Source organism: Chiroxiphia lanceolata, chromosome 7 (genome assembly GCF_009829145.1).
Source record: "Chiroxiphia lanceolata isolate bChiLan1 chromosome 7, bChiLan1.pri, whole genome shotgun sequence".
Lineage (NCBI taxonomy): Eukaryota > Metazoa > Chordata > Aves > Passeriformes > Pipridae > Chiroxiphia > Chiroxiphia lanceolata.
In genome coordinates, this window is record NC_045643.1 from 28,882,029 (window position 1) to 28,906,873 (window position 24,845).

Sequence of the window (24,845 nt, forward strand, 5' to 3'; positions counted from 1 at the left end):
CACTGGTGGCAAAATGCAGACTGCCATCCAGAGCCACTGCATGACAACAGCATGGCTCACTGCAAAGATATAAACTCCAGAGCCCTGCCTTTACTTGATTTTCCCATGTTTGCTCTCAAGTGAGTGTTACTGGAGGTTAGAAGGGCCTGGGGGGCTCAGCTGGGAGATGCACACCCTCAGCACAAATGCTCTGCATTTGTGGCTGCAGCTCTGTTAGGAATGTGCTCCTGGGAATGCCCCATGGAGACTGTCTGGTCCTGCTGGCGCTCACGAGCTGCTGAGAAAAATGGCACCGTACTCTCCATCATGGTCAGAGCTCCTCACCTCAATGCCCGTGGTCTGTCCTTCACTGTCAACACAGGAAATGAGAAGAAATTTAGATCCTGAAATCTCAAGCCAGAAGGGGAAGAATGCACCAGTCATGCAAGGAAAAGTTTTTCCTCCATGACCTCCTAGGTTTGCAGTTTACAAGCTTGAGTAGCAGCCCCAGCTACTGGAACTTAGCTATAGCTAAGCAGCATCAGTACTCATTTTTTTATTTTAAACATGAAAAACTTGCTGTCCTCTCCCTCTAAACATTTTGAGTTAAAAGTTTTCCCTATTTCAGCAGGCTAAATTTAACCAGATTGATTTTTCACTGGAAACAGGAGTAATAAATAGCCTTTTGGGAAGAAAAACTATTTGAGGAAGGCAAAACCAAATAAAGATAGATATGCAGTGGCTACCAGCAAACTATAGGTGGAACACATTATAGATGTCTTTGAGATAAAAGGAATTTATTACTCCATTATTGCCAGCCGAATCAGATGCTGCTGCCTGTTAAACCTAAAAAAGGAATTCAAGAATCCTAAATGAGATTTTGTGTTATTAAGAAGGAGGAACTATGGACCTTTTTCACGTATCTAAGAAGGGACCGATGGGAATGCAAATTTTTTTCCAATTGTTCTGGTCATGGGAAAAAACCATGTAAATGAGAAAGACAGCAGATCCATTCCATCTCCAAGAAACTTTAAGAAGGCGAAGTTGAGGGGTAGGTGTGACCTTTTGCAGGAAGGAACCACAGATACTACTGACCCTGACCATGTGTCTCGGCTGTGGCTCCAAGCAAGACCAAACTCACCCAGATCTGCCCGATGAGTACAAAAGAGCTGGCAGATCTGTCCAAACTGGAGCTGAATCCAGCCCACACCAAACTAGATCTCACATTCATTTGTTCCACAAGACAGCCTGAAATCCATAACTGCACATAAAACAGAAAGGAAAAGCCATGTTATTTTCTGGTTTTCAAACTTCAGGTATGCTTTTTCCTGTGAGCACTCCTGCAGTCTGTTTTCCAGGATTAGAGCAATCACTGATGTTAAAATCCTGCCATAAACCAACAAGAAGAAAGACAGAACTAAGAGAATTCTGAAAGAAGGGATGAACACAGCTGTAGCCTATTCAGGGCAAGAAGGCACTATTCTTCCCTGCCCTCTATTCAAGAGAAAAGCTTGCAAAAGTGACTGAAGCAGCACAGTAGGAAAGATAAACAACGAAAAACTTGAGCATTAAAGCAAAAGACAACCTGTTGTCTTAAAGTTGGTTGTATGCCAACAATCAATCAGTTGTCAGAGAAGGCAAGAGAGTAATAAATTTTGTCACAGTTAACAGTTTCACATGTATATCCTGTGTCAGGCACATGGTACAGAGATTAAATCATCTACTCAGGTTTTGTGATGCTTTCTGTTACATAGTGCTAAGGCCTTTGTATTTGATGGAGAAAGAATGAGCTCTTCGTAGCTGTGAAAACTGCCTTCAATCTGTTGTTCCCTGATATCATGGATATTTATGCAAACAACAATGCTTTTGTACTGCCTAATCAAAAAGCTGCAGTAATTCTGCATGCGCAGTCATTTCAACCCAACTTACTACTTCACTCTTTCCACTAGCTGTCCCAGTGCCCTGTCCTTTTGGGACTTATTTGCTCTGTCATGTCAGGGTTTTTCCCTCTGGAAAGTCATTGCTTAATGAATGCATTACACTAGTATATAAATGTCATAATTTAAAAAATTAAAGAGCAACTGTGCCTTTCCCAAAGTGAGTAGGTAGCAAAACACACAGACTCTTTCATGGATCAGCTGAGAATAGACAAGTGATGTGATGCTCTGTACACACAACTGTACACACAACAGTTGTGTGTTTGTGAGGGTGTTTGTGAGCTTATTAGATCAAGACTACCAAGTGGCCATTTGGTGGGAAAAGTGAGTGCTGAAGAATAGGAACATGAGTCTTCCTGCCCTTTTTGGAACAGTAGATGAGTTGACTCATTGCCTCCTCATTTCTAGATTTTTAAATGTAATTGAGCAGTTGTGTTTCTAAAATTACACCAATGAAACTGTGAAGAGAAATGGACCCAAAATATTTAGAGAAACTTAACTGTGCACACTTTATAATCGCCACCTTTCTGACAGACACCAATGCAACATCAGTGGAGAACTTTAAAATGAAGATATAACTCTGGGTCAGTTATTTTCAAAGAAAACGGTACAGCTCATTAACTGAGGGATCAATGTGTTATTAATTAATAAACAAACCTGATAATAAATTTAATAATAAAGCACATGATGTTTTCAATGAGAAGGGAGATTGGTTGCAATTTCAGAATAAAACAAAAAAGGAAAAAATCTGGCAGCAAATTGAACTCATTATCTAGTTGTTGTACACAACATTGATATTCCTTACCTGATAAGAACCAGTAATGAATAGATACCCTCAACTCACGAGTAAAGTTCCCCCAACTTTACGAGGAATACAATTTAACACTAAGAGGTTTGTTTCCTTTTTAAGATGAGGTCTACCATCACATCTCAATTGATCAGTGGCACTTGAGCTGACATGTATCTTTGGTTCCCTTTGGTCACCCAGAAAACTCCAGCTGCCATGAAGTAACACTGTAAATATAATTAAATTATGTATAATAGATAGCAGCATTAAAACTACTCCTCCTTAGAAGGCAGTTCGGGGTAAGCTCACTAAGTGAGAATTTCTTTGCAAAGATGATCCTTGAACAGGGAATATGAAATTCTATGCATCTCCTCAGCCTCTAATATATCTCACGTTCCAAATCCTTTGCATACGTCCGTGATTTCATAGGTAGTAAACACTGGCATTAAGCAATTGTTAAAATGTCATAGGTGCTAGAAAAGCAACAGCATGCTATTTTTTCCAGAGACAGCAGTATGGTAAATAAAGAAAATACATAAAGGTGCTCATGGACACAAGGGAAAACCATGGCAAAGCAGGAATGTGAATCCTAGCCTCACAAGTCCAGGAAACATCCACAGAAACCCTACTCCTGAGATGCTGGAGCAGGGACCATGGTGAGGCAGCTCTGCCCACTGCATCTGTGAATCTCTTTAACTTTCCACTGAATCTCCCCTGATTTTTGCAATCAGTGGTTTTTTCTCATAATGAAGCAGGCATATAATTTTAACTTGATTTCAAGAGAATTACTGTAATTGCCACCACCAGAATAATAGATCTGTGTATAAAGAAATGGCTTTTCTCTTGCATTTTCCACTAGAAAATTTAATTTCTCTGTTAATGCATTACGATATTTCACTAAGCCATTTGCTTGCTGCTCTCAATATTCGCAAAATATTATCTCCAAATGTAGTTCTTGTAAATAGCTATTAGTTTACCAGTGAACTAATATCAATAAAATCAATAGAGTCTGACCAGATCTTTTCTATAGCATAGAAAGCCACCCTGGAGACCACTTTAAATATGGTAATGTGTCTCAGACCATAAAAATAAGAGGAAAGCTACTGTGTCAGATCTTTCTACATCTATGCAAAACCAGCCTAGCTAATTTCTCTTTCCTTTCTATGCCACTGCATAGCAGCAATTTTGGCTTGAAGATGAAAAACAAAAAACCAAAATATAGTGCCTGGCATTTGAAAGGATAAGTTCAGTTCAGAACAGTGAGTGTCACAACTTCAAAACACTCCTGTATGTTCATCTGTCATATACACCACAAAACTATCTGCTACTTCAAGTGAGGAGGGAAACTGGAGACACAGCTTGCTACTGTCCCAATGTTACTGTGGCCTTTCACAAAGCTGCATGAAATGGAATTTAAGTGCCTGGGAGGACACATGCCCATCTGAAGGCTAACACAGCTGGCAATAAAATTGTGGCTAATGAGTCACAGTACAAACAGGATGGGACTTTCCTGTAGGGGATCTGGGGGAGCCAGAGCTAAATTAACTTGCAGAGAAGGGAGAAGTTTGAACAAACTGCCATGTGAAATGTCATTTACAGTGTCCACGCTAACAGCCACACAGATCCTGTCCCCAGCATAGACACATTCAGGTTTCTAACAGATGCCTTGGATTAGAATAATTTGCTCTTCCAGACAGGAGTCGCCATGACTGTAGTAAAGTGTTTCTTAAACAACACATCTGTTCTCTCCCGTGGGGTCTGTGCTGTAACTGCCTGAATTAACTTGGTAATTCAGGTTTCCAGCACCAACAGGGCTTGAGGTTGTCAGGCAGACCTGGAGCAATGGAGAGGGCACTGGAAGGAAATGGAGCACGCAAACAAAACACAAACCATAAAGATCTTTGGACAAACTGGAATATGCAAGATGTGCACAAAGGCAAATGGCAGCTGTGATATTTGGTGTTTGTATGGCTGGTTTTAATGCTCCTATAGTTCAGATACCAAGAGATGACTCTATTCTTAAGTACCAAGCCACTCTCTGGAAGCCTGAAAATGCTTAGTACAGCTACTCTATTTCTTATATAGTACAATAAATAAACTGGCAAAAGTGCTGGATTCTAAAAGCAAAGGAAGCTTCGAAGGAAGGAAAGAAGGAAGGAAAGAAGGAAGGAAGGGAGGAAGAGAGAGAGAGAGAAGGAGAGAAAGGGAGAAAGAGAGAGAAAAACAGAGAAAGGGAGAAAGAAAAAGAAAGAAAGAAAAGCAGCAGCCCACACAGCATCAAATTCTGGTAGGCTCAGTGCTAAACAGCAGATGATTCTTACTGAATAACTGCCCTAGATTTTGCAAACAATACAGGGAACAAAAATAGAAACCCATTTACATATTGCTGTTAATAACTTTATTTATAGTGTCACAGCTAGAGCACAATAACTGCAGCCACGGCTTAACTTGAAAGCCATTCACTGTGGAAGAGTCAGACAGATACTGTTTTCTCAGTCCTTATGCAACTGAAAAAAAAAAATCCTGCTGACAACAGCCAGTCACCAGAATCCTTATAAACAGAACCAGAAAAGAAGTTAACAGCAGTCAAAGGCAAAAGCAAATCATTCCCAGGAACTGTCTGGCCTCTGCATCTCCTGGCTACTTCAGACATACTGTGGTTAGTCAAGGACCACTGAGGTTAGAAACCCTGGCAGGTAATTTTTCACTTCAGTTTGAGCCCTGTGATAGCATCTTACAGCAACACTTGACTGTTATTTAATTTCTTTTTTTGGTTGTTTTTTGTTTGAATTAAGAAATACAGACAGGGCTCAGACTAAGTCAGCAGCTACAATAAGAAACCATATGTGTCCAGCATTTAAGACCATCCCTACCACATCTGTACTGCCTTCTTCATGACTGTAGCCAAATCTTTCCTGGGAACCAAAATTCCTGCCAGATAACATACCACTAGCCTGTCACAACAGACTGGCACATCTTTAAGGTACCGAAATGTATACAGAAATTTGTATTCTTGATTTTTCAGTATTTTTGAAATGCCTGTTATTTATAAGGAAATGGAGTGAGAATGCAAGCAAGGAAACTGTCCCATAAGACCTTTCACCCGAGATGTGAGAAAACATGGATCTAATTTTTCCTCTGCCTGAATCCAGCCTGAACTGGACAATTGGCTATTTTGGATTGGGAACAGGGGTGCCCTCAGGACCTCATGCTGCAGCTGCTCATTACATATAAAATACTGAGAATAATTAGAGGCAAAGACAGCAAGCGCTCCGCTCTGCCCTACTGATTATGATGCGCTCTGTGACATGGGACAGTGGGATTCAAGCCACTGCTCCGGGGTTTGATTCTTCTACATAAAAAAATGAAACAATTAACAAAAGAGAATGAGGATGCCTTCTTCATTGATGAACTCTCCTAGGAGATGTGGCCTCAAATGCCCTCTGGTACATGGGAAAACCAAATCCAGATAACCTACACCAGCATGTGGGTCGAGCCTCTACACTCCCAGATGAGCACGGTGTGCCTCATTGCCACACCTCATCACTTGTGTCTCTTCAGATCTTCACTATCTCTGGGTTGCACTTTCTGCCACGTGGAATGCCAACTGAATTAATTAATTTTGCTGGGTTTTCATTTTAGTGGGAAACATAAAGAGGCCCCTTTGGTATTTTGGCCCCAGCCAAAATGCAGCACTCGCTCCCCCTGCAGATACACCCAGCACTCACGAGAAGTCCCCAGCACTCATGAGAAGTCCCAGCACAAAGAGAACATGTGGTTGTACACACTCCCTGATAGTTTCTTTGACACAACTCCTCAGCAGTCCAGGCAGGGCAGAGCCTTCAAGATCTAGTCTTTGGGATGTTTCTGTAATGGGAACCAGGCATCTCTGAACTCTAATCAGTCTCACTACCCAGTTAAATGAAAGAAATGACTGTCAATCTCAGTTTTTAATTTTTCAGACAAGATACTATTTTCAATTTACTCCTTCCACCATTACATACTTCCAAGAAAAAACAGCTCAGCAGGTAAACCACATCTGCAATTTCAATGTTTCTGGGCATTACAAGAAATTTGTAACCACTTCCAATTTCAATAACAAAATTTTATTCAGTTTGCAGATGAAAATTTCAAAGAATACTGGACCTTAAAAACAGAATATCGCCTAGCTTTTATACTCCATAACACTACTTTGTCTCTACATGAGACCTGTCATCCTAAGCTATGACCTGCAGGCTGCTATTCCACAGAAGGGAAGCATGTTAGGGAAGAAAAGCAAGGACTATGTGAGTTATTTCCAGTTTTTCTCCTTTTTAACTGAAAAGAAGTAGAACTATTAAATCAAAAGGCCTCTTTTTCTCCTGCCTGGAAAGAAAACGAATCTTACAAAGGGGCTTACAGTAGTTTTGAATGCAATCCAGAACAAAAGGTTCCAAATGAAACAGAATAATTATACTTTTATGGATCAGCTCTTGGCTTTTGTTGAAGACTGATCTGTAACTGCAATTGCTCAAGTTCCCTTGAGCAGAAGCCAAAGATTTGTTTGTTTTGTTCAACAAATTGATTCTTATTAGCTCATTCTTTGGAAACAGCCAAGGCACAAAGCAGCAGTGCATTGATGTGCATGTTCCCAAGACTGGAGCCTCTCCACCAGAACTGCTATGGCACATGAATGTCCGCTATCTAAAACTGCTTACGTCTGGTTTCCCTTCTCCCTTCTCCTTTCCTCCAGTCATTACTAACAATTGGTAAATTTGCTCCTTTCTTTCCAAGGTTTTTTTGTCTTTACTATATTTTTTGCCTCCCTCCCCTCCCCATAATATCCCATCAGCTCTGGATATAGGTCTCTCAGCTCCTTCATGGTCCAGGATATCACAAAGCATCTCTCCAAAGTGCTCCTGCATTCACACTGATGTATGAGTCTGCCAGGTCTGGGAGATAACAGAAATTAAGTAGTTGTCAAAAGGAGGAGGGCTGTCCTAGTAACTTTCTATTAGCAACATTCCTCACAGTGAGCAGGAATGGAGCCAGTGTTTGATCAGCCTCTGCAAAGAATCATGCTCACAGTTAAAAAACCTACCCAAACCACCAAAATCAAAAAACTCCAAAAGAATGAGCTGACACAGTGGATCAAAGTGTCACTACTGCACCTCCGCTGGAAAAATTCCCCCTTTCCTCATACACTCAAGCTTCTTCTTCATGTGAGAGGGCAAGTCTGTGCTTCCAGATGCTCTGCACAACTACTGATGGGGACAAACAGGCATTTACAGATGATCTTACACCCAAACAAAGCCCTGGTCATCCAGCCTTCTGCATTCTGCTTTCTGGGGAGATCTCTGCAACAGAAGGCTAAGAGAGAATATTCCGATGACAGTCACAAAGATTCAAGTTTTACAAGTGATCACTGCAACAGGTTTTTGGTCTTCAGAGTCAGTTCTGTAGAACTGGAGTTGAGTGAGTTGATTTCAAGCATTGATGATCCTTTATATACTAAAGGAGGTTGGTTCAAATAGGGACATGGTTACTGGTCAAGAACATTCTTAGACTTTCTCAGTGCTTTTGAGGGATTCAGATATTTGCCAAACACATATATAACAACCACAAAGATCCCTGCTGGCCAGGGAAGATAATACCTATATTCCTATATGTTGTTTGCTTTTTAAATAGTATCACACATACGATTCTTTCCACTCTCTGAAAACTATCTGCAAACTTCCAAGTTCTCAGAATCTCCACAGTCTTACAAATCCTTATTTCTGCCATTTAAAACTGTGTGCATCTTTCTTGGGCTTTGTAACAGAAACACAAAAGGACACAGAAAAATCTCTGTTTTCTAAAAAGAGCAATTCTATCATTCCCCAAGGGCAATGCCATGCCAGTGGGGTGCGTGAGATGAAATTAATTTAATCTCTTTGGTCTTTTGCCTCCTGTGCTCTTTTGTGCAGTCCTCTGGTGCTCCTCATTTCTGTTAGCTCTGTTTCTGAAGTGACCTGTTCTTAGCTTGGTTTCTTATAAAAACACTATTTATGGAATTATGCAGCCCACACAGTCAGTACCAGCTTCTCCCTAACTTTTCTACCACTTACTGTAAAGCAAAATTAATAAAAAAGAGGAAGTTTAAAACATACAGCATGACTTTCAGTTACTGGAGGACATAGACTCAAGTTAGCAATGTACTAACTCAAGTCACAGGATGCCAGACCACTTGAGAGCTCTTCTCCACTAATTGGTTTCAGCTTTTGTCTCTTATTCATTATTTATCCAGTGTCAAAATTATATATACACCAGTAAGAACAGATGCACAAATTAGCAGCAATTGTTGAGGGATATAAATATAGTATAAGACAAGAGAAGTTAATCCATCTCCATTCCAAAACTGTGCCTCTGTTTTATAACTTCTATAAGATGGCTTTAAATAGTTTTGCAAAGTTCAGTGCATTACAGATTAAAAAGTTTAACTCATTTTTGCTTTTCAGTCATTATTGTCTAAGGAGGAAGTAAAAAGGTAGGATGATTTTAACAAGAACCTCTTCAAATGTTATATAAACTCAAAGTTCTTAAAACCACTTTGCATGTTAACTACATGACAAAGCAGTTCATCAACTGAAATTTAATCAAGTCTTTAAGGAGGAAAGCAAGTCTGTAAAAGCAAGTCTTCACAAAAGTAAAGTTTTGTTCAGAGAATACTCAATTTTTCTTGTCAAGGTTACTGCAGAATACAGAGGACTGGGGGTGAATTAGTTGAATAAACATAATTTTATGCTTTTTTTCCCCTATAAATTTGATAAATTTTTTTTTAATCAGGCCAATTAGCAGTTAGATGTACATTTTAAAATTTAATTTATTTTTAGCACTATTGAAACAAAAGGGAAATCAAATACCACTGATGAGTTAAAATACTGCTCTGTAAACTTCTGCAGGCACCTTCATTATTCTCTCCAAATTACTATTCACAGTATTTCATCATTAAAACATCTAACACTCTTCAATCCATCACCCTGTGAACTTCACAGGCCTTTGTGTAAACTCAGAATAGCAGGGTGTGAATTATACATCACAGGCCCTTCCTAATTGTTGATGGCTTGCTGGTGGCTGCAGATCTGCAGTCACCTGGCACACTGCACTTTTGGGATGTTATCTTTATTACAACACACGTGTTTTAAGCAATGCATCCAGTGGGGTGCCTTGCAGCCAGTTATTTGTCTTTTTTGTTCTTCAGAGAGTACAAGGCTCACTCATGCCCCTGGAGACACCAGGGGCTCCCAGTAGGGACCAAGATCACAATATAATCCCAGTTCAAAGAGGAAGATCACACTTAAACAAGTATTTATTCTTCTTAAAGGTTGCTGTGCATATGCACATACCGCCTTTAATATTAATTGCCAGCCTTATTGCACAGCTTTGATGTCAAGTCCAGGTGTAACAATGGCTGCAAAATAAGTGAATTTCTTTACACATGAATTTTAGCTTGAATGCTGCTCTCCAAAAGACACTGGTTTTTCCTCTCGAAAACAAATTGGCTAGGAAGAGTCAAGTGATTACTCGTGTTAAGAGCAGAGTAATTCACCTTCTGTGGGTGAAACCTACTTCCATGTTTCCTAAAAATTACCGCTAACTTTTTTTTTAAAGTTAAATTTTCTGCAACATTAAAAATCAAAGACTCACCCCCAGAAGGTGCAGTTGAAGCTCCAAGGAGCTGGCTCTTGACACAGACAGAAGAGTTTTCACATAGGTAAAATTCACTGCTGTCATGTGGGGAAAGGCGTGGGCAGGCTCATTTCCCTCCTACTCACTTTTCTCATCCCACAGCTTCAACCAGAAGTTACAGCAATTACATGCTGGGGGCCTCTGAACTCACATAAAACCTACACGGTTTCCCCCACCCACCTGCAAAAGTAACTTTCTACTGGTTGTGGGCCTCAAATATGCCTCAAATAAAGAAAAAGAGGGAGAGGTCTTTCCAAGACTCCATTCTGAGAAACAACCAACCAACTCACGAACACATTCTGGGAGGAAATCAAAGCTCACAGACTGGCAGCACTAGGAAGTAAGACATGGATAAAACTGGCTCTTGAGCTTTCTCCTTCTTAATGCTGCTCTTCCTCATCTTCAGACATAAACTATCAATTTTCATTCTGCCTTCTCACAAGAAAGAAAGAAGATGAGGAGAAAGATGGATTATACAGTAAATATTAAAAAGGGTACTGCTCCTGCCTCTTCCTGGCAATGAGAGCCCTTCCATAGAAATTTAAGCTACACAAACTTTGGCTCAGATGAGAGACTGTAGAATCTGTGAAAATATCCATGGAAAAACTGTTGGAAGTACTACCATACTGTAGTTTTATTTACTAAGCAGAGTAAAATTAAACTGGTTTCTACTTAGCTTCAATAACCTCCTATGAAAAAGCATGAAAATAGAGTTTGGATGAGCTCCTGAGCAAAAGTGCTCCATTGGTATAACCACCTCCAAAGGCAATCTGCTGTCTGACCTGGGCTTGGTAAGATATATCTCATTATAAACCCATTTAGCATTTCAAGAGGCACTGTTAGCAAGCCCCCAAAACAAGAAGATACCACTAAGCAGCACCTTGCTTTGGGAGGCCACAGCCCTAACATGCCCAATTACAGCTGTGTCCTGGGAACCCTCCTACTCACTGCAATCAGAGTTCAGCTTTTTTCTACTGTTTACATTGATAAGTTCTTTACCACCAAGAAACATTAAGACTGGATGTTCTGTGTGTGAGGACAGCGGGAGGAGGGAGGAAAAAGATGTTTGCTTAGTTGAAATTTTCCTCAAATGTCATAGCTCACAATTCCATAGCACCCTGCAACCCAAGAATTTAACACACTTCATAAGCAACTAATTAAGCATCAGGACACCTATAAGGGAAGAGGTTAAGTTGGTACAGCTGGTCTGAATATTCTGACAGTCAGATAAAGTGCAACTAATTGGTCATTTTTAAGGGGAGAAATTTTTGGTGTTAGAACGTTATTAAATCAGAAGACAAGATACAAATGTTTTTCATTTACAAAGGAAATGGTTTGTTTCATTTCTGCAAATGGTTTAGTTCAAGTTGTTGAGACATTTAAAAAACTCTGAGAACAGGTTAATGTTGCTGAGTACATGATTCATAAGAATTATGTGAAGGGGAGAAGAGAGGAAACTGTCACTTTTACTGCACTTGGATGCCAGCCCTAAAATAAGCTTCTTGAAACAGTTCATCAAAGGAATTTCAATGACAAAGCCAACCTTTATCCTTTTACAGGGGACTTCAAGCCTCCTTTTATAGCACAGAGATTACTATATTTGGCCAAACCTAGATAACATTAAAGCCATTATCACTGCAGTGAGACACTATAAATAGCAATCGTAATGTAAAACATTTAAAATTCTGCCTGGGAAGCATGATAGATAAACAATATTATCTATGCATATTTTAGGGTTTGTCTATCAAACATAATCTCATTCATGATAACATGAACCAATTTAGTTACATAATTCACCTTGTTGTTTACCCAAAATTACTTGCATAGTCTTGGGAACTCCTTTCCTGATTGCTTATGACAATAGACTTTATATTTAACACACACACATATGTGGGAAAGGTCAAATCACATTCTGAGGTTCTGGATTTGTCAAAGTTAATTCTCATTCAATAAATCAGGACAGGAAATGGTTTCCTTCTCTGTTAAAAGGTTCTGTTCATGTGAATCAAGAGTGTATTAACCCCAAACATCTTCATCTTAGTTTCATCACCACCCTAAATTCTTCAGAAGAACATAATCCTGAAACAAATTTTGCTGCCAAAAACGACAGGAAATTATATTTTCGTTGTGGATAAATTAGTCTCTGAACTTAACTTTCCATAACAATAAGCAGGAGCTTATGAACTCATTCCCAGGAAGTCCTGATAAGGCTTAAAAAAGATTTGCTTTTACCCATTCAGGTCAAAAAAACTCACAGTATTTTGCATAAAAAAATCTTTCCCTGAACAGAGAGATAGCCTTCCCTCTAAGAGAAGTGCAACACAGTAAGCAATATCATGGCAGAACTGCCCCTTATTAAAGGATCACAGCTGTGTTTTACAGATTTACTACCAGTACTTGAGGGAGATCTTTTCTGCACAGGTTTAAATTGACTTCATTTTCTTAAAAAAAAAAAAAAAAAACAAAAAAAAGAAAAAAAAAAGAAGTATAACCTTAAAAAAAAAAAAAAGGCATGTGACCTAGTACCTCAAACAAAGCATATCACAGCAGAACTGGACAGTTAAAGACCCTTCATTTTAAAATAGAAAAAAAATAGCCCACACATATTAACTTCGCATAATTTTGGAACAATGTTTTTTGATAGTAGAGTGGTTTGGGTTTGTTTTTTAATTAAAATGAGAGGTGGTCTCAAAAGCCCAGACCCAATCATCCCAGAAAATTAAAATATTTAATCTTATCTGAGGCAGAATTTAGTAAACTTCTCCCATACAAAATGTCAAACCAGGCCAAGTGCAGGAGGCTCTGCTCCTGTGCCTCCTGAGTTCAAATGACTCAAGATAAACCCAGCTGGACGGAAACCTCCAGTGTCAGTGAGGCTCATTACTTCCATTTTAACTTTGAATCTGGTAAGCAACCTCACTCTGAAGATCCAGTAAAAATTAAGGTCTCAGGTTCCAGGTATTACAACGGCAATCAAACTTTTAAATCAACAGCTAATGAAAATTCCCATCCAATATACTTTCATTTAAAATCTACCTTTTTAAGTAATCTGGGAGAGTGAGAAAATAGAACTGCTGAATACAACAGAAGGAGAAGGAAAATCCACACCTCTGTGCAGACACACAGACCTTCCCACTCCTATGAACTGCAGAGGAAATGCTCCTGCTGATAAATCATCAACAGGAAGCCAGATTCAATGGCTGGGCACAGCACCCTTGCACCAATTTCACATACTTCTCAATTGCCTTGACACAATAACCTTTAGCTCATAAAAACTTAGATCTTACAACATTTTTGAATAGTGACGAACACAAAACAAAATTGCTTGGAGCGTTCTCATCTCAAAAGCCTCCCCTTGAGCATTTCCCCGTGCAAAGTAAAGAGCATGTTTGCTTTTATTCAGCCAGTTCATTAATCAACATCATTGAGATGCTACCTCCTCCCTCCAGTGTGTTTCTGTGTGCATGTAAATGCTTCAAAATCATCCGCAGTCATTCCCACTAGAGGAGGTTTCAGTGTGCCCAAGCAAGAGCAAAGGCTCCATGCTGAACTCCTAGTGTGAAATGAGTCATTTGTTCCAAATCATGTTTCCTTTTTTCAGTATTCTTACTTAGTTATTCATTTCCCTAAAGTACATGAAGATGAGATGTTCCTAAGTTACTTTATATTTGCTCTCAGCACATACTATTTTATTCCCGTTTCTTATCTCAGTTTTCCAGCCTTTTCCATGATTTCAGTGGGCCTTGATTTAGGACCTCAAAGGCACCAGGCAACAAAGCCCACACTTTGAGGAAGATATCATTTAAGTTGTTTCCCCTTGCAAGATCTTTTGAAACCTTAGCATCCCTTTGCACTGGAGATAGTCAGCATCTGCAAGGATGTGATTCCTAAACTTTCATTACCACAAGGAACAAAGTTAAAATTACTTTTAGGTCGCAGAAGTGAATCTATTACATAAATGTTTTAATTATTCAATAAATATACAAGATGTGAAATTAAATGTTTGCAAGTGTCCTGTTAGCTACCCATCAGGACAATCCAAGGAACTGACTGGTCCATATACCCATTTACGTACATGTGTTTCACCTTCCGCATTACTTCACAGCCATAACTGAAAATCATCACAAACCCTTTTCTCTTTCCATACTTTGGACCATGTGCCACTTTTTGTTGAATCTTTTGAGATGTCCATGTCTCCATACCAGCCATTATCTTTGGGCTATGTTTTCCAATCACAATTGTTCCATCAGATTCCCACCTCCCTTTAAAATTTTTCATTTGTAAAATTAGTTCATTATTGTTTATGTGGTTTTTGTTTATGTAAGTCATACAGCTGAAATTTTAAATCAGTATCATCCTTAAGAGTTAATCACCTTTACTAAAATTTGACTGTCCTGAACAACTTTCAGACCTGCAAATAGACATATGGAAATTGATGTGAAAGATATAATACCATAGTCTCATGCCATATCTGATGAATCACACCCAGTTTGAATGTCAAGTTGACCTTTGAGTACTGGAAAAAAAGTAATTCACAAGAAATTTATCTATCTCAAGAAATTTACACACCTTCTTGGACAAGCTCAGTGTTATTAAGGAAGAAATGAATGTGAAGACACAAAACTTAATCTACTGTAGCACGTAGTCTGCTGAGGGCACACTGAACAGCCTCTTCCCCTCCCCTTCATCACCATATATATTCTTTATTTTTCATCACTGAAAATTGTTCTTGATTTCTGATAATGTTTTTGTCTTCAGTATTGCTGTGGATCTTTCTCTCTTCACTGAATCACAACCAAAAAAACCCAAAGCACACAGACTTGCCCTGATTTCAGTGATTTTTATATCAGTCTACATTCAACAGTGAGCAACTCTCAATTTTTTGCTTGTACATTACCTATCCCTGACATCCTCAATCCTAAGGCAATGTCTTCGAATGCATAAGAATTTCATGAGGATTTTTCCACATCAACTATTGGAGGGTGCAGTATGTTAGAGAGATAAGAAAACCCCTTTTATTTCTTGAACACCAACATACTAAAGCTATGTAAGAGAGAAGGGTTACACAATGAATTTACAAGAAAAACTCCTGTTGGAAGGGGAGATGGAGAAGGGAAGAAGGGAAGCTCTCTCTCCCCAGTTCCTGTGTTTCTGTAGAAGTATTTATAGACTGACAGAGCTGTTACACAGTTCCAGGACCTGGCTTAGCTGAGACATAAGTGATCCCCAAAGAGATCAGGAACAACAGCAGAGGTAAAATTCATCAAGATTAAGTTAAACTTTGTAATTGCAGCCTATAAAGCTATCAAGCCACTAAAGTACTACTTTATTGCCTCTTCCCTGAGAAACTGGACAGTGGGAACCAGCAGATATTCAGACGCTCATGGGGCTGGACTACCCCAGCAACATGGACTGGGCTTGATTTTGCATGGCTTGCCAGAGATTGGACGTCACATTGTCCTTCTCATCCAGGTAGACCGAGGAGCAACACATCACCGGCTGACTGGGAAGCTGCCAAAGGCTGTCACTAATTGACCCTCTGCTTGTAATTCCAAAATGGCAGAAGCCACTCCAAAAGATCCTAACCTTAGCTGTGATCTACAATCCACCCTGCGGGAAGTGCTCCCAATCTTTGACTTGCATTCCATCAGGTCTTATCAGAAGGGTGCCTGTAACTGTCAAAAAATAACTGAACCCAAACATATCACCTTCTCAAAAACACCAACGCTCACTCCAGAAAAGGAAAACGGAAAGGAAAATTTAACAAAAGAAATCAGTCAAAGCTGTTTCCCAAAAGAAGACATTGCAGGAATGTGGCAATCCTCCTACTATCCTATAAACAAACATTCAGAAGTCAACTAGTGACACTTTAGAGTCTTTACACTTATTTTGGTTTATTTGTCACAGTCATCTTTGTCCCTGGATGTTAAGTGCCAAGCACTGGGAGGGTCCCTCCTGCCCCATGGCTGGGAGATGGGCTGCTGTTCTTACCTGACATTGTCGTGCTTCTGGATGTAGATCTTATGGAACATCATGTCTTCCTGTTTGGCATTAATGTCAGCTTTCATCTCCATGGCAACATGTCGAGGAAGTACAGAGAGCAGGAGACGCTCCTGTGGAGTCAGACAGATGAACCAATTAAAACACCTGCTGCCCAGTTAACAAACACACTTTGTCCCTTACTGGGGAGAAGTGACTCATCAGTTTGGTGGGAGATGAGAACAACCAAGCAAAATGGTCTCCATAAACCCTTCAGATGATCCCCTAACCTGTCATATGCAATTCTGTCCCAACCCCGCAATAAGAATTCAATGATTTTAGAAGAAAAATTATTATTTTTCATTCCAGATGCACTGAGCTCACGATTCATGGTTGCCAGTTCTTGCAAATGAAGGAACCATGTAACTCTAAAAGTGTCTATGCACCATTCTTGGAAGGACTCTGATAAATGGTACTGTCTGACCTCCCACACAGCCTCTGCACACCACCACGAAGTTCTTCACCTAACAGAGGAATGATACCCCAACACCCTTGGGCACCATTTAAAATTCCTTCCTTGCTTATCTAATCATCTAAGCACATTCCCCCAGCAGGCACAAACCTGCTCTTAGCAGCTAAAAAGTCATAGGAATGCCCTGATAAAACTATCATGAAGAGTTAGCCCAACTCTACAAAGCAGCATTATACTTCTATGCTTAAAACTACTATTAGTGCCCAATTGCATCAAGACCTGTAAACCCAACCACTCACCTATGAGAGTATATTCAATAACCACCCTTGTCATCAACAAGTTGTGGCTCTCCTTGCCACTCACTTGGCACTTTTATTTATTGATAATAGCTTTAGTGTGACTTCTGTAACATCATTTTGCAAACTGTTCCGTATACTTTGCAAAAATGACAAAAACTATGACTTTGGTGATTTTCCTAAAAACTTACACAAACTCACACAAAAGCAAGTGCTTATTATTCTAAATTGTTGCCAATTTCACACAGAAGTTATAGAATTTAAACCTGCAGGCAATTTGTGCCCCAGGGATGTATTTGTGTGTTTCAGGAATCACACCTGAGAATTCTGCCCAGAGCTTCATTCTATTCTCAGTCACACCCCTTACAGTCCAAACAAAGTTTTTGCTATGGCTTAAGAAGGTGGGGAGCACCTCCTTTGGGATCAGCTCCACTGTGGTCCAACCTGCAGGTAGTGCACTGGAATACCTGAAGAATCCCATAAACTTGTGCCATTTTTGTCATTATTTTTCTTTATCTGCAGTGAGTAGAGGGAAGAAAAGGGCCTTCCTTCCTGAAGACACAGACAGAATGTGGAGCAAACGAAGGTCCCTAACCTTATCTAACAGCTCGTTAATTCTCAACAGCACAGGGAGCAGCAGGGCTCAAATGCAGCCCTGATTCAGAGGGGTCAGCAATCCCATCCTAATTACTCACATCACCAAACCACTTGCCCATACTACAGTTGTAGGCACATTTCTGGTTTCTGATTCCTAGTTTTATCTGAAAGTTCCCCATTTATTTCTTCCTCTAAGGAGAGAGAGGAACCCTGGGGGAACCAGAGGAAGATGAATTCACTGAAAATGTGCTCAGCATGCACTGAGACATTTTATAGTCTGCAGCACTGCCCAGTATTTCCTTATTTTTCCTCTTCAGTGTGTACCTTAAAGAGATGGATTCTTGCCTCCAGTCTCTGAAGACACAGTAATAAAACAGAAGATGTGTGGAGGGATTTCTATCGCTGCTCAAAACTGCAGCAGTCCTGATAAGATACTTGTTTTTCAAAGTACTCTCACCTTCTCTAACATACTGTAGGAGCTATCAGTTACATACCCACTTTTTTTTTCGAAAGATTATGAATCATGCACGTGTCCTTAGGCTTCTGTCAGCTATTAGCACACTCCTTGAGCAGAAAAGCACAACACATTTGTATGCTTTCTAGAGTAAACTGTGTATATACTGCTGTCATTTGCATATTCTAATAGGCATCCTCAAATGTGCGAAAGCTGCTTTTTTATGTGTGATTTTACACATCCTCTAAATAACTTGGAGCTTTATGGGAGGTTCAGGGGCACCCACAGGTTTGAAACATTCCTTATAAGCACACGAGCATGGAGGGTTTAGTTGCTTTCAAAACAGGGACACATTCAGGAGTGCCTGTTACTAGCACTCCAAGAGATTTTCACATACATTTCTGAGTAACTTCTACTTGAGAGCCCCCACTCCCATTCTTCCTGACACCACAGGCACTTGCCAGATTAAATCCCCAGTATTTTCAAGACACTTGAGATCTCCAGGAGCTGAACTAACACCTCTCTGAAATAATAATCAGGGAATAAGACAGGCTTATCAGGTGAAACAAATGCATGTAGCACAACATCCCTTCATGCAGTGACTAATTAGGAAGCTGAGCCATGTTACAGAGCTGAGCATTATCTTTATTCTGTTTGTTTGGAGCATCACAATCACTGAAAATAACCTCTGAAGATAACAGCAGAAGGCTATAACAAGTGCATTTGTAAAGCACAAGCCATGCTAAAAGACCCTCAAAACAACAAAATCCCTGTTTTATTTCAAATGGAGCACAGAAATGAAAGTCTCCACTAGAGTACAATTTTCATTTTGGTACAATGACTAGAAAGTACTGCAGCTCTCCTATAAAATCACTCATTATGCAACAATGAGGTGACTAGGACTGTTGTTTTATAAGTTTAACAAGGCAGCATTCTGACCTGATAAAAAAGCAAGAGCAAATTCGTATATAACTCTCACTTCAAAATAACATGCAAGTATAGTTCTACTGAATTATACATTAAACATATGCATCCCAAGGAGCAGTAGTCTCAAGAACGGGCACAGATGAAAGAGTACAACACAGACCTACTGTTTACACACATACACATACATATATGTGTACCCGGGCACACAGATCCCTACAACAACCCTGCACTATGCAGGAATTTTAACTGTTTATGTCATACTCTCCCAAGATGACCTCAAATCACTACAAATATTTAGTATCTTAAGACTATCCATTTGTATTCAGGTTTAGTAACAGTTTTTACCACAACTCATGTGGAGATGAAATAAAAGGAGATAACTTTTCCAAGACAAAAGACAAGCAATGCTAGAAATAAGGCTCTCTATCTCTTACCTAAATGTTAAGTATTTGCTCACTACAGATTGTGAAGAACTCTGGGCAAGCAACAGTGACTCTTATTATGGCTGTGCCCTAGGTTATCTAAGTAATGAAATCACAAGTCATCTCTTTTCTGCACTGGACATTCTGGATTTTTTATTTACTTTCTGGCTAATTTTAGGAGCCGGTAGACGCTTGATAAAGGAAAATACACATTCATTTGCCTGAGAAAATCTGACTGCATTTAATAGAGAACAGCACATAGCAGCACCATCACATCTCCAGAAAATGACAAACAACTGTAACAGTGCTGGGATGTGCAGTTCTGTTTTCCTCCACCCCTGTTTGGAGACTGGCTCTCCCAGGTGTGGGCTGAGCTGCCCTTATTTGTGTCTGCTGTTCCCTCATGATTATCTCAGTGCATTATGCATAGAGATGCATCTGAACTGAACCTGGAGATCAATGTCAGTGCAGGCTGTGGCAGTAAATAATCTCATTAGGAGTCCCCAGCTGCCAGGACCCAGAGTTACTGCTGGAAGGACTGGAGAGCACTTGTCAGGGACTGGATTTGACCCATGTTTTTTGGATGTCCTGGCTTTCTTTTGTATGATATAGTACTTTCTCAGGAGGGGGAGAAGAAAAAGGCATTAAGTGAGGGCATTTGTCAGGGCTTCAGAGACAGAAGCTCCTAAATCCAGAACAGCCCAAGCTTTTGAGCCATGCTGCTAAGGCAGTCTCTCAGCAGGGAGGACAGAGCTGTAATCAATAAGTAACGTGGCATATTCTCTTGGCTCAGTCCTTTTCTCATTTCAAGGAGTGGAAGGAGGAGTGGATGCTTGTTTCATCTTTCTGAGACTGCATTTGTTGCAAAGGAAAAAGGAGTCTTGAGTGTGAATCTCATTTTCATAAACTATCAAAATAAAGCATGTGTACTCATTATTTTGCAGTAAGGATTTAACAGCAAGTGTATTAGCCAGAGGTACCTCATGAAACACTGCCAAAAGTCAAATCCATAGATACAGATGGGCTGAGACATGAAGGAAAATTAAGCTGCGTTGCCACAGAGATTCAAAGACTCTCCAGCTGATTCATTCCCTTGACCTCTCCCCAAACCCACAACCAAGCTCTGAGATATCTCCCCAGGGATGAGTGGAAATCCCGTTTCATAATTAATTTTAAATTGCACCAAACTGACCACTATGAGATGTACTGCAGGGCAGACATGTGTGTTAGCAAGGGAATAGTTAAGCTGCCCCAAAACTTCTTTTTTGTCTAATTCTGAGGACACGAGAGACTCACTGCAAGAGAACCCACAAATGATTTAGGGTAGCAGATACATTCAGCACCCTTGATGACTAAGCTGTATGCTGGCACCAAGAGGTCTTTCTACAGCAAAAAACCAATGAGGTTGGTGATGAATCTTACTCTTTGAACAAACACAATTCATTTGAGGCCAATAAGGTATACAGAAGGGTGTAACCAGATAGGAACCTCTGGAAAGTGCAGGAGGAGAACCCTCTTTGGAGCCATCAAGGAACAATATGTTCTGTGCACCAATTCTTACCTTTTGCTTCTGAAACCTGACTCACAGCTACCTGTTGGCAGTGGCTTTGTTGACAATCACACCATGCTTTGACCTTACAAAGAAGGTCAGTCCAAAGCCTGCGTGTTACATCTGCATTCAACATGTCTTCAGTGACGGGTGTAAAAAAACCACACAGACACTTTGTGTGCTGTATAATTTTAACCCGCTGAGCACATACCACAGGATATGTCGATGCCTCCGGAAAAGTCCATCAAGGTATTGGGGAAGAACTATGCCCCTGAGCTCTCTTTCAAAGCTTTAAAAATCCTGTCCTCTACCATCACCCTATTCTTACTTGGATTACTCAGGAAGCAAGAAGCCTGCAAATCCCACCCTGCGGGAAAAATTTGCATGCTAATTCTATTTCAACAACTTCATTTTTTATTTCCAATTGTTGCTCTTACCTGCTGCTGGTTTTCCCTTTGAGAATGCAGCCTGGCTTGTATGCATTCCCTGGTCTCCTGGAAAGCCTGTCTTTGGGACACCTCTGCTGGGTAGTGGGTACACACGCCTACAATGTTTGTACAGGAGAAGATGAGAACATTGGAGACCAGCTGCAACAAAAAAAAAAAAGGGGGGGGGGGAAATACTTGGTTACACTTTGGAAAACTGCCATTGGTAACAAAACACTAGCCAGAACCCAGCCCCTTCCATGACTCCTTAATCCAAGACACATTTAAATTTCAAGCTCTTAATTCCAGTGTATTTTACTTCTCTAGTCTTTAAAACATAAAATTTCCATATATGGCCTCAAATATATGTTCTTAACACTGTGTATTACTTCACTGATAAAAAATACAATTCCTCTGGTACTTCTGTAATCTTGCTTTTGGTTATCCATTATCTTGGAACTACTGCCACAAATCTATCTAAAAATGCATCATTGGTCTGCCACTAAAAGTCACCTATGACTTATGCTGACACATCTGACAGAGGAACACAAATATTTCCATTTCTGTGTACCTACAAATGTGGCTCGAAAACATATCAAAGGTACACTAAACCTTTATTTTGAAATAGTGCTTAAAATACTGAAGGTAAAGTGCTGCTATTCTCAAGGTTTAAGAGCAACTGAAGTAGTATTTTTAATCTAGTTCCAACTCACAATTTTAATGTACTAGATAAAAAAATAAGCTTTTTACATTTCCGTGAACATGACTAAATAAAGAGGTGTTAACTCTAAAGCATACTTAAGTTGGACAAGTAAGAAGGAAAAGCTACATCATTTTTCTGTTCTCATGTGGGTTATGTTTAGTAAGGAAGCAGTCACATAACTTTTGCTGAAAACTTGTGTTGCAATCTTTTGTTTCCCAGCTATTTTTTAATAAAAAGGAAAAAAAAAATTCATGCCCATTGGTGACATTTGGTAGAAGCAAAATGTTCGAAACCACTTCTGATGGCATAATGTAAACAATTCCCTTGACAGAGGTCAGTCACAGTACGACTTTTTGAGACCCACACAAGCTGTATTGTATCTCCCTTTGAGGGTAGATTTATTTGAAGCACCTCTCATCTCTTCTAGGGGGAAAGACTGTCAGACCCGCAAGATTCTTAATAATACAGATATTTGGTCTATTCCCTAATGAGTCCAAATATATCCTTTGCCTTTATTACTTTTTTACTTGCAGAATAAAAAAAAGTAGTTTCCAGACCAGCCCATTCCCTGAAAATACAGAGCCAGGCTCTGAAGGGTAGGAGAGCTGCAGAGCACCCCTCAAGTCCTGAGCTCACAGGAGGTGCTCAGGACTCCCCAAACCAACACCGTGCAGGAGAGAGGAGCTGCCCCCATCTCAAACATGGACCCACATCCCAAGAGCACCAACCTCTCCAAAAGGTCCGGCTGGGATTACTCTAACTCTTGGACTACATCCACATGCTAAGGACAGCGACAATTCTTTTATTAACAACTCTGACTTAAAACAGACTAACATCGCCTTTCAGCTCAAAATAAGCAACACCTTAAACTGTAGCCAGATGAGGGACATCTCTCTGTGGATGGCTGCCAGTAGATGGCAACACTCCAACTTCCCAAGCTCCTGAATCCAAGTGCTGTATTTTGGGTTACGTCCCCGCAGTGAGTTCCCACACCTGGGTACCACACTACACAGTACAATAACCTGCAGGTAACAGACATCCACAGCTGATTATCACCAATGGCAGGTTTATGTATTTGCAGATAACTGGTTTTCAAGGAGGATATTATTCTCAACCCCTACAGACTGCTCCCTCCTTCCAGAGCCCACAGTTTGCAGAGATGGGGTTTTTGAAGATGCAGGTCATACACATGGATATAAAATAAGTCCTGATCCTAAATTCACACATTCCCTTCACGATTATATTCTCACTCAGTTCTTTCTGAGACTAGCTAAATCCTGCCAGATCCAAGGTCCTCCATCTCTTCCCTCAAGCTGTTCAGACACCAGTCAACCCCCACCCAGATCCTGCCCAGTTACCCTAACCCACTGCTGCATCCATGGCATTTGATGGTGATTTTTTGCTAATAATGATAATTTTTAAAGATGAAAAATCCCCCATTGGATAAAAAACATATCAGTACTTATTATAATGAAGAAACAGCTTAAAAAGGGAATCAGAACAGGTTTTCCTAGGAGTTACTCTGATTCCCACTCCATGGATACACTGATTGAGACTCTCAGCCAGTGAACAGCACTTCTACAAGCTAAATATGGTTAACATGGGCTCAAAGGCGTTAAAACTAAACAGCATCTTTTGCATACCCAGATTACAGCAAGGCTCCCAGACTCTCTCCATTGGGGCTATTCAGATGTGCAATAATAAGAAAATTTGATAGGGCATATAAAACAGCAGGAAAATGCATCTCTCTGTCTATAGGTCTATGGCTGTTAAAGAGCTTCCATTCAGAACAGTTAACAATATTTGTTTTGCATGTAATTGGAATGGGTAGATTTGTGTTCACTTCTATAACTTCAGTAAAAGCCAGCGATGAGCTTGTCCATGATATTCTGTAACCATGTAGTATTCATGGCAAAGTATGTCCTTTCTTCACCAAGGCAAACCAAATGATCACATAAGTTGCAGGACTGGGTGTGGACAATGGTGATAACAATCCTGACTTCTCTTCACACCCAGAACGAGCTCTCAGCATATTTCAGTCAAATGAGAGACCTGAACCCAAACTCTTGAGGTAATATCCTGAGCACATGAGAAAGGGATATAAGCAGTTTTCTGCTTTAATTCCAAGACTCTGAGACTTCATTTCACTTACACAAACCCAAAAGAAACTCCTCAAAATGGTAACTCAAGTCTTGCACCAAGAACAGGTGGTTTAGATGACAGGCAACATATCAAGAGTTAACCCAGCAGTGAAGAGGAACACCTCAGTCCTGAAAACAAGCTCTTCCTTGGTCTGTCTCAACAAATTGGTATTGTGCCAACAAACTGGAGTCCACCCACAACGATACTGTTGCTGGGATGATGCCTTAAAAAGCCAAGCTGTACTGTTCAAGGCACGTGATTCACATTGTACAGTGACCAACATCGTCAACGGGGAGTACAGAAAACATCATCAGACTTGACATCAACGATAACATTTTTGGAACACAAAGCAGTAACTTTTCCACATTTGCTAAGGTCACTTTACACAAACCCAAGGGACTTTGCAGACCGATTTCCAAGACAGACTTGGATGACCAGGCTTCATCAAATGGGAACAAAAGCTGTATTG

The 24,845-nt window shown here is 40.1% G+C and overlaps 1 protein-coding gene across 3 annotated transcripts in view; it reads right to left on the minus strand.

Moving 5' to 3' along the window:
• The window catches only part of ADCY5 (adenylate cyclase 5), a 206,482-nt gene that overhangs the window by 64,094 nt on the left and 117,543 nt on the right, over window positions 1–24,845 (minus strand). For all 3 annotated transcript variants that reach the window (XM_032693459.1, XM_032693460.1, XM_032693462.1), the window contains 2 exons: window positions 21,544–21,693; window positions 16,402–16,523 (listed from right to left, as the gene is read on the minus strand). In XM_032693459.1, coding sequence (XP_032549350.1) covers window positions 16,402–16,523; window positions 21,544–21,693 — 272 coding nt within the window. The remainder of the gene's footprint in view (window positions 1–16,401; window positions 16,524–21,543; window positions 21,694–24,845) is intronic.